The following is a 10054-nucleotide window of genomic DNA, read 5'->3' as shown; positions in this document are numbered from 1 at the left end:
TGAATTTTGTGTTACTTTATGCCGTTCAAAAAGCATGATAACGGTACCTTGATTGCTAAATTGTATTGTCAACATTATGAGGGACCATGCAAGTCTAAAGACAAACTGTCAAGAAGTGGCGTACACTCCACTATAGTTTAGATTTGAGATGTTTGTCATTCTCTGAAGGAAATAGCACCCTAAGTATGATTTTGAGAAAAAAATTTAAAAGTTTATAAGAGTGTAATCTTAGTAATGAAAATATATTGTTAAAATGCTGCATCTGATTTTTGTGACTGTTGAATTACCAATTTTCATATTTCTAGATCAAACATGAAATAATATATAAGTAACAAGGCAGAACACATGATGACATTAACTTGCTCCTCTCAAAAAATGAATCCAATAATAGTACTACTAATTAAGTAAAAGGAGTTGTAGAACTAGGATGCTCTGGTGTGGAGAGCAACCAAAGAGGAATAAAATCCATCTTTGATATTGATAAGAGTCTCATGCTTCCCTTTCTCCACAATAACACCATTTTTTACCACAGCAATTACATCTGCTCCTTTGATGGTGGATAATCTATGTGCTACCACCACGGTTGTACGATTTACCACCACCCGGTCAAGTGCATCTTGAACTATTCTCTCTGATTCTGCATCCAATGCGCTTGTCGCCTCATCCAATAGTAGGATTTTCGGATTTTTCACTATGGCCCTCGCTATAGCCACTCGTTGCTTTTGCCCGCCTGACAGCTGAGCTCCTCGCTCTCCCACTGTCGTATCATAACCCTATATTCATGAAGTTATCACAGTCAGACCTCTCTATAACAACATCCATATATAATAGCACTTCACTATAACAATCATGTTTTCTATGGAATCGATCTTTCATGTTATGTTATATTATATGTTCTCTATAACAGCATTTCACTATATCAGCAAAAATAAATCGGAGAAAACGATGCTGTTATAGAGAGGTTTGACTATACTTATTATATGTAAGCTCGCTTATCAATCGGTTCCATTGACAATATGCATGCATGGAGAATTAATCATTAAAGTATAAATAATATCCAAACCAACCTGTTGCAAACCACTGATGAACTTGTGCGCGTTTGCTAATTCTGCTGCTGCTATAATTTCTGCTTCAGTTGCATTTCCTTCGTCCTTTCCATATGCAATATTGGCCCGGATTGTATCGTTGAACAACACTGGTTCTTGGCTTACAAGCCCCATTTGCTGCCTTAGCCATTTTACCTGGAACTTCTGAATCTCTATTCCGTCCAACGATATCTGGCCTGCATCAGGATCATAAAACCTTTGCAGCAAAGATATCACGGTTGACTTTCCACATCCGCTTTCCCCAACCAAAGCAACTGTCTGAAATTTCAATTCATAACAAAGTTAACCAATGAATTAATTAACCAGTAAGGCAAACTCTTACTTGGTCCTGGAAAAACTTATATCAAACAGTAAATTCACCTTTCCACTGCGAATGGTCAAGCAAAGGTCTCTTAAAATTTGAACATCTGGCCTCGTTGGATACTTAAAGCTTACGTGCTGCAGCTCAATATCTCCCTTCACAGTGTCCAATGTCATACCAGAATCATCACTGGGATCTATTTTTGATTTCCTGTCTAGAATAGCAAATATGGAAGCAGCGGCAATCTTCGCCTTGCTTGAATCTGGAGCCAATGAGCTTGACTGGGAAATGCCTATAGCTGCCATCGTCAGAGCAAAGAAAACCTGCCAGGTTGCAAATACTCAAAATTAGCCTCATAACAGACGTAACTAAAATCGTTAAAAAAAGAAAGAAAAATGTAACAGGGGGTATTGTGCATGCATACACGGAAAACGTCTGAGAAAGTGATTTTGCCATCCTGAACAAGACGAGCTCCCGCGTAAAAACTGGTTGCATATACAAGAAACAGCAAACTAAATGATACACCAAACCCTATCCCGCTAATCAAACCTTGCTTTATTCCCGCCTTCAATGGACCTTCACACTTTCTTCTGTACATTTCCATCACCTTCTCTTCTGCACAAAATGACGCAACAGTTCTTATACCTCCAACAGCATCGTTCGCAACTTGACTTGCTTTCTCATACATCTTCTGTAAAAAGTACGATTAATCAGTAACATTATCACCGAAAGAACCATCTGAAGACTAAAAAGATTTGTAGATTGGCTAATGTAGTGATTTTCCTGATGTTTGAGATTTTTTTTTAATATTACCAGCAACTTCATTCACTATTATGTAAGCAATATAACAAGGATTCAGACACCATCTGAAGGTTAAAAAGATTTATAGCTGGCTAATGTAGTGATTTGACTGATGTTTGAGAAAAAACTTTCAAGTTTAAGACTCGATTATCCATATTCTTTAATGTTACCAGCAACTTCATTCATTATTATGTAAGCTGTATAGTAATAAGGATTGAGACAAATTAACCTTTGCATCTGCACTGAATCCTGTCATGAACTTGATTTGAATATATCCATTCACTCCAATTAGAGGTATCATAGCAAGGATGATAAGAGCCAACTGCCAACTCGCTTCAAAAGCAATAACTAAACCAACAATTGCTGTTGCACTATCTTGGACCATTTGAGCAAGTGCATCTCCTACTAAAGCACGGACTGTGGCTGCATCGGCAGAAAGCCTAGACCCAATCATTCCAGTGGAGTGATCAGATTCATCAAACCATCCTACCTCCATGTGGACCACTTTCTCAAAGCACATTGATCTAATTCTTCTTATCAACTTACAACCAGCTATACTGAAAAGGTATGTCCTTGCAGGAAATGCAATTAAAGTTACAGCTGCAAGAAGAACAAACATGAGAGCCCAAAACTTTGAGTCCTTCCTTAGTTCATGTGGTGGCTCGTAAAACGTTTTGATCACGCTAGAGAATAAGATGCCGAAAATTGGAAGTATAGCACCATTAATAATTGCAGCCACAGTTCCAATGATAATCACGGGTATCTCAGGCTTATTGAGATAGGCTAGGCGACGAAGGGGAACCTTTAATGGCTTTTCAGATACTTCCTGGGTGTCTGCGTTTTCTGTTTCAGGTACACTAACTCCAGTAGGTAAACCAAATGACATGGGGAGTGAGTGGCGGCCGCTATTTCCTATGCCAGATGAACTCTGACTGACTGATCGTAATAGTGACATTCTTTTACTTGACATAGACTTATCTAATCCGTCCCTCTCATCTAAGCCTGATTTTTCTGTTTCTTTGTTCACTTCTTGTAAGCATATCAGCTGAGAGTACGCTCCCTCAGGATCCTTGAGCAGTTCGCTATGTGTGCCTGAACAGTCCACAGCAATGATGTTAAAGAGAAAGTTTGTGTATTTTAACGGAAAAGAAACTCTCAGTGGAGGTGTCCTTTATAGCTCTGCTAGGAAAGACTTAACAGATCAAGAAACAAGCATTAGCTTCATAAGAGTCTCTAGTGATTCACACAACACACACAAATAATACTAAAGACAAAGTTCTTGGTTCATGTTTGGATGTGTCTGAACTCGGACGTCATGTATTTGTCATTTAATATGCTTAACAGACTACTATAACATTCTGGATTAGTATACGTTGTTGAACAGAATAATAGTGAAATTAATATTGATGTTCAGAGATAGCCTATCTAACTAAGTCTATATGGTCCAATACCTTTTTCAACAACTTTTCCTCGATGAATGACTGCAATCGTATCAGCATTCCTTATTGTGCTCAATCGATGTGCAACTACGATGGTTGTTCTGTTGATCATAATTCTATCCAATGCTTCTTGTACAACTCTCTCAGATTCTGCATCTAATGCACTTGTTGCTTCATCTAATAGTAATATCCGTGGATCTTTTAAAATAGCTCTTGCAATGGCAATTCTTTGCTTTTGCCCACCAGAAAGTTGAGTTCCATGTTCTCCGACCATGGTGTCTAGACCCTAAACAAAGAAGTTTTCATGTAAACGGTAAATGATACACATCATTTTAAGACAAAAAGAAAGCTGAAAGAAGCAGCAGATACTTTTGAAAAATGACGAGACTAAGTTCCAAAAAAAACCTGCGGTAGTTTATCTATGAACTTTGCGGCATTTGCTAACTCAACTGCAGCTTTGATTTCTTCAGCAGTAGCATCATGCTTGCCATACACAATATTTTCCTTAATGCTCGCTGTGAAAAGCACGGGTTCTTGGCTCACAAGACCGATCTTTCCCCTGATCCACTTAAGCTGGAAGTCCTTGAGATTAATTCCATCAATCAAAACTTGACCAGATTGAGGATCATAAAATCTTTCTATCAGACTTATGACTGTTGACTTCCCACTTCCGCTTTGCCCAACCAAAGCTGCAGTTGTGCCACTTGCTACAAATAGTGAAAATCCACCGAATATTTGCTCATCAGGTCTGGCTGGGTAACTGAAATGCACATCATTCAATTCAATATCTCCACGGATGTCGTCCAATGTTTTTCCATTGGTATCATAAGCATCTATATCTGGCTTTCTCTTTATGGTTTCAAACATCTTGAAAGCTGCAGCTTGACCTGCAGCGAATGCCGACATACACGGAGATGCCTGTCCCAGGGACCTGACATAGAAATATTTAATCATATCGCATGAATTAAAAGCTTAGAAAATCCTGTAATTTACTAGTTCAAAAAAGTACTCACATGGAAGCAGTTAACACAGCAATAATTACATTGAGAACTTGACCACCAGTATATCCTTTTTCCAAGATGAGCCTTGAGCCATACCAGATAGCCAAAGCATAGCTGCAGTATATAATAGCAAAAAGTGACCCGAGACCTAATCCAGTTGCCAGCCCTTCATTTGCACCTGACTTGTAAGCTTTAATTAGGGATTTGTTATAGTTGGCTACAGCTTGCTTCTCCCCTGTAAATGATGCAACCTGAGGAGGAAACAAATAAGATACATATCATATTGGTGATTTTCTGAGAAGAAAGTGAAACACAGATGGCTTTACTCCGGTACAAATATCATCAGAACATGAAAATAAGCATGGGCATCCCAATAATTTAAAGGGATTTATTGATTTTTGGCCCATCAGCCAAAATTAATTACAAGCTCTTGCCAAAATATACAAAATCTGTACGCTGGTTATGTATATTATGTGTATATTGTGTGTATATGAGATGTGTGAGCTCGCTCACATTGCCGGTCCCAAGCCCGGATAAAGGAGGAGGGTTGCCGAGGGTCAATCGGAAACAGCCTCCCTACCCAGGTAGGGGTAAGGCTGCGTACATCTTACCCTCCCCAGACCCCACTATTGTGGGATTACACTGGGTAGTGACCAAGACCAAGACCATTGTGTGTATATGAGATGTATATTTATGGTTAATATACAAAACATATACATTTAACAGGCTATTATGTCTTAAAGCGGTCCAAAAATGTAATTATCCCTAATTTAAACTTATGACATACCGTTCTAATGGAGCCAATTGTCTGTTCAACCACCGTTGCAGCCTTGGCATAAGCATCTTGTCCAGTGGACGCCATCCTTGATAGGACGAGGGACATTGCTGCACCAGATATGACAAGTGGAGGAATGGCAGATAACATGACAAGCGTGAGAAGCCAGCCTTTGGTAAATGCAATGACAAAGCCCCCAACGAATGTTGATATCAGCTGTACAAATTTCCCTACCTGCCCACAGTTGAGGAAATAGCATCAAGTATAGAAAGCACAATTCTATCGTCACAAAGGATCTTTTATGCAGAAAGTGAATTATGTAATAGGCGCTTGACGATAGATTCCAGATATTTTTCACTTTATTGGAATTTATGAAGTTGGAGTTGAAGATGGAGTTGCGTTTGGTTATACTTTTTGCAAAGAATATTTGGAAGAATGTTTTAACCACAAACATGTTCATGTTTTGAAATACAACTTCAAAAGTGAAAAGTGAGTTGGAAAACAGGTTATAAGCCGTTTTCCAAATTTGAAATACAACTTCAAGTTGGATTTGAAATTTTCATGGCCAAAAGCTGATTTTCCAGATAAAGTGAATAATTATTCCGGAAAAAAGTGAATACTTTTATGGCCAAATGGTCCATAGTGTTTCTTTTCAGCAGTACATACCTTCTCGCCCATTGCATCTTGTATAAGAACAGTGTCACCAGACATCCTCCCAACCACCTCTCCCGTATTTGTTTCCTTATCATAGAAAGCAATATCTTGTTGCAAAATAGTTTTCAGATAGAGACTCCTTATTCGAGCAGCCTGTCTTTCACCGGATATCATCCAACAAGAAACCTCTGAACAAAATCCATATTAATTTAAACTTCAATAATAATTCAAAATTGCCTATGCTTAAGTAAGGCAGAACGCTCATCAGAATGAGTAACTTACGAAGAAATGCAGCTGCCCCGCATCCCAAAGCTAAGTAGACAAATTTCAGTGAGACCTACATGAAATTAGACAGATTTAGAAGATCTCATTTTCAGAAGGGTGCTAAGTCTATAAAAGATCAAATAAGGAGTGATAGTATTTGGAAAATGTTCATGAAAGCATACGGTTAAAAGGCAAAGTCTATTACCTTGGAGACTATCCGAAGAATATCTTTGTTATTTTGGTTTTGTCCGAATGAGTCGGTCAATTCTCCAAAAAGAATTGTCATAATGGGAAGGGACAACCCGTTGCCGATTGCTGCAATTGTTCCAATGATCATCAAAACGATATCAGTGGAATCAGCAAAGGAGAAGAGCTTGTAAAAGGGAACTGTATTTGTGCTCTCCGTTTGTTTGGTCTTGTCTGAATCTTGCTGTTGGCCTGTATTGTTTTCAGAATTTGTATCAGCCAGAGTTTGCACTCCTGATGACGAGGAGGCCTCATTGAGTCCTGTATTTCCATTCAAACCGTTCCTTTCAGCCATATCAAGAACCTGCGCGAGCTGTGCCTATGCTTCCAATGTTAAGAGTAATTTTAGTTGTCACAACACCTTGAATCCCAATTACACTAGCATATAATTTCCGCTCGCAGGCTATTACTCAGACCTGAAAAAGAGTAGCATTTTACTAAAAGCACAATAGAAACACAGAAGGGAAGAAAGCAACAAACGAGTACTGATCAATTATCTGGAGTCTGGACTGTGGATTATAACATGACAAGGTATCTATCTAAAAAAGGATGATATTTATACATAATATCGGACAAATAAAGCTCATTCAATCAGGAAAAAAAGCTTAATCTATAAGGAATTAATGAAAGAAGATACTCCCCATTCCATTAACTTCCTAGAATACCAAGAAATAAACATAGGATAAGATCATTCTGGTCATAAATCAGTCAAAAATCCCCCTATATTATTCAATCGCTATTAAATTAGAGTAGTTTCTTAAAGTATTTCTAAACATTATTTGATTTAGTCTACTCTCTTTATTTCCTATAATTGAACCATCATGCAACTCACTCTGATTTTATTTTCAACTTCATAATCTGCTCATCAATATCAACTTGCTCTCATCCAACTGCAAAATTAAGGGCATCAAAATCCATATCAAAGGTTCTACATTTCAACTTCTACATTATCTATATGTGTTTCATATCTCACATGTAATTACAATTTAATTTTAATCAACTTGTGCTTATCTCAATCAAATTGATTTGTCATTCACTGTGTAGTTATAATTGAACTCAGAATGAAACAAGTACCAACAACTTCCTTTCTTATTTAATCTTATTCACCATATCAAATGTCAAGAATAAATGCACATAAGAGGTAAGAAATATGAGAATAAGATGGATAAATATCAAGCATTTTATTTAACAGAAATGTAATTATAGACACTTAGTCATGAACAAGAATAAATTTTTTCAAGATCAGAAACCCAACTTCCACAATAATTTTCATTAACTTTTCGACCTCTATTACTATTAATTGTCGGCTAACTTATCAACAACGACATACTTTGTGGGGTAAAACCGTAAAAAGGAAATTTCCGATAGACGCTCAGCTCAAGAAAAGGTGTTTTTCGAAACAGGTTTGGAAAAATAAGAGTAAAATTGCTATGATGAAAATATTGAAGAATGAAAAGTATTGCGATCAAAAATAGTAAAGATAACCAAAGTAAAAGAAACAACAGTAGTTTATGAAGCAATCAAAATATTGTTATTGCGCGCATACTTCAAATTTCAAAATATTCAAACACTGATAATGCAATATCTAAGTTAACAAAATTCAGTTTTTGAATTGGCAGGAAATTTCATTCATGAAAGAACACATAAATAGTAGTAGTAATGAAAAAATTTCAAACCCGGATGAAAATGACAAAATTGACCCCCAACAAAAAAAATAGCAATTGGATGCATAATCCCCTAAAATTATTATGAAAATCCCAAAACTATAGCTTTTTCATTAAATGAAGCAACAAAAGTAAAAATCTGAAAAATAGAAACTCCAAATGCATTTATGGAGATTTCATAAATATGCCTTTTCTTTCTCTTCTATTTTGTTTTGTTTTTGAGAAGGTGCACATTAGTTTGCTGACATAACACTAATTGAACAATCAATCAAACCTTCAAAGATAAAAAAAACTAACAAAACAAACAGAGCATTCTAACAAAACAAAATGCTTGATACTAAAGGATGAAAATGACAAAATGACACCTAACAAAGCAGACAGAACATCCTAACAAATCAGAATTATCTCCTTAATTTGATCATCATCATCAACAACAACATACCTACTGTAAGGGACTAGAGGGTTCATCCGAAACACAGGTTAAAATTATTTTTTATATATATAGCAGATTTTGAACCCCTTAATAAAAATTCTAGCTCCGCCACTGGCCACAAATAGGGTCTTGGTGAGGGGTGGTGTATACCCCGCCTCACCCCTATCTCATGAAGGGAGACAGACCGTTTCCAATAGACCTCAGGTAAAACATATCAAGAATCTAAGTATGTAAAGCAAATAGGAAAAAGTCATGCAAACTACCTGAAACAGCAGATTCTGCTAGCCTGCTTATACAGAAATGAGTATACAATATATATGTCCACTTCTCTATAAACAATTTTGCCCTTGGTGGATCAACTTCAATCTTCTTTTCTTTCTCCTTATGATTGACAGACTGACATTGGTTGTTAAGGTTTTTTGGGACCTACCAACTATTTGTTTTAGTTTCCTTTTTTTCCGGGCAATGCACTTTATGTCTGTAAAGTTTTGAGTTTCCTTGGGAGAAATGAATACTTAGTGAGTTTCCTCTATGTTCTTCTTTTGCTGCAGGCTGCCGCCTGACTTCCCTTTAAATTTACTTACCAAAAATGACTACCACTATATAGTAATATACTATTGAAGAAATCAAGAAAATGGATTTTCTATATAGTAATATACTATTGAAGAAAACAAGAAAATGGATTTTCTTGAAGCACAAGATGTGGGGTGGACTTTTTATTTTATTTAATACTACTATAGTATATTCTGAACTTACGTAATTGCTTAGGTAAGCTTTTTTTCTTGGAGTGTGGATGAAGCGAATGAATATCTGTGTATGTACATATGGAAACACAACTTGCACAGCAAGGTATGGCTTTGACTAAAATATGTCGAGAAAATAACTAAAATGGTCTCTTATCTTTTATAGTAGGTTCAAAATAGTCCTTTAAGTGTCAACTTAAGCAAGTTTGGTCTTTTAAGTTTGTCAAAAGTGAGCACTGTTGGTCTTTCATCAAATGTTTAACTCCAATTACTACTCCCTCTGTCTCATGTGGCACAATTTGATTAGGCACGGAGTTTAAAAAAAATGAAAAAGTTTAATATGTGTGGTCCAAAACAACCCTTAGATATTTGTCTGGCGGTAAATCATTTCAAAAATTTAAATTTTCTTAATATAGAACGGTAACATTCTTTTTGGGACAAAATAAAAAAGAAAGTGTGCCATATAAATTGAAACAAGGGGACTAAATTTAACGAGTACTGTAAAAATATTTTCTAACCAGAAACACCAAAATTTTCATCAAAATTTTAGAAATCGCAACATAAAAATCTACACAAAATACAAAAAATAAATTAAAAAAAAAACATAAATTACACCTCAAAAAGCTG

The 10054-nt window shown here is 36.4% G+C and overlaps 1 protein-coding gene across 2 annotated transcripts; it reads right to left on the bottom strand.

Annotated features, from left to right (window-relative positions):
- Positions 1 to 266: 266 nt before the first annotated feature.
- On the bottom strand, positions 267 to 9382 carry LOC132605814 (ABC transporter B family member 11-like). Of its 2 annotated transcripts, XM_060319059.1 has the most exons (14): positions 8948 to 9382; positions 7420 to 7477; positions 6547 to 7003; positions 6360 to 6414; positions 6090 to 6265; positions 5436 to 5657; positions 4661 to 4899; positions 4053 to 4578; positions 3660 to 3933; positions 2438 to 3300; positions 1832 to 2098; positions 1467 to 1730; positions 1068 to 1364; positions 267 to 773 (listed from the first exon to the last, which is right to left on the bottom strand). In XM_060319059.1, the coding sequence occupies exons 3-14, from the start codon at positions 6880 to 6882 to the stop codon at positions 423 to 425; spliced, it is 3870 nt and encodes a 1289-aa protein (XP_060175042.1). In that variant the 5' UTR covers positions 6883 to 7003; positions 7420 to 7477; positions 8948 to 9382; the 3' UTR covers positions 267 to 422. The 2 variants fall into 2 exon arrangements, with proteins under 2 accessions (XP_060175042.1, XP_060175041.1); XM_060319058.1 differs by lacking the exon at positions 7420 to 7477.
- Between the last annotated feature and the right edge of the window lie 672 nt (positions 9383 to 10054).

This window comes from Lycium barbarum, chromosome 8 (assembly GCF_019175385.1).
Source record: "Lycium barbarum isolate Lr01 chromosome 8, ASM1917538v2, whole genome shotgun sequence".
NCBI classification, from domain to species: Eukaryota; Viridiplantae; Streptophyta; class Magnoliopsida; order Solanales; family Solanaceae; genus Lycium; species Lycium barbarum.
This window is presented reverse-complemented; position numbering and strand designations above follow the sequence as displayed.

Coding starts and splice junctions, on each gene's coding strand:
- LOC132605814 (XM_060319059.1), bottom strand. CDS start 6,882: ATGGCTGAAAGGAACGGTTTGAATGGAAATACAGGACTCAATGAGGCC. Junction 6,266..6,359: donor CGGGGCAGCTGCATTTCTTC/GTAAGTTACTCA, acceptor GATTTTGTTCAG/AGGTTTCTTGTTGGATGATA. Junction 2,099..2,437: donor GATTCAGTGCAGATGCAAAG/GTTAATTTGTCT, acceptor TACTTTTTACAG/AAGATGTATGAGAAAGCAAG.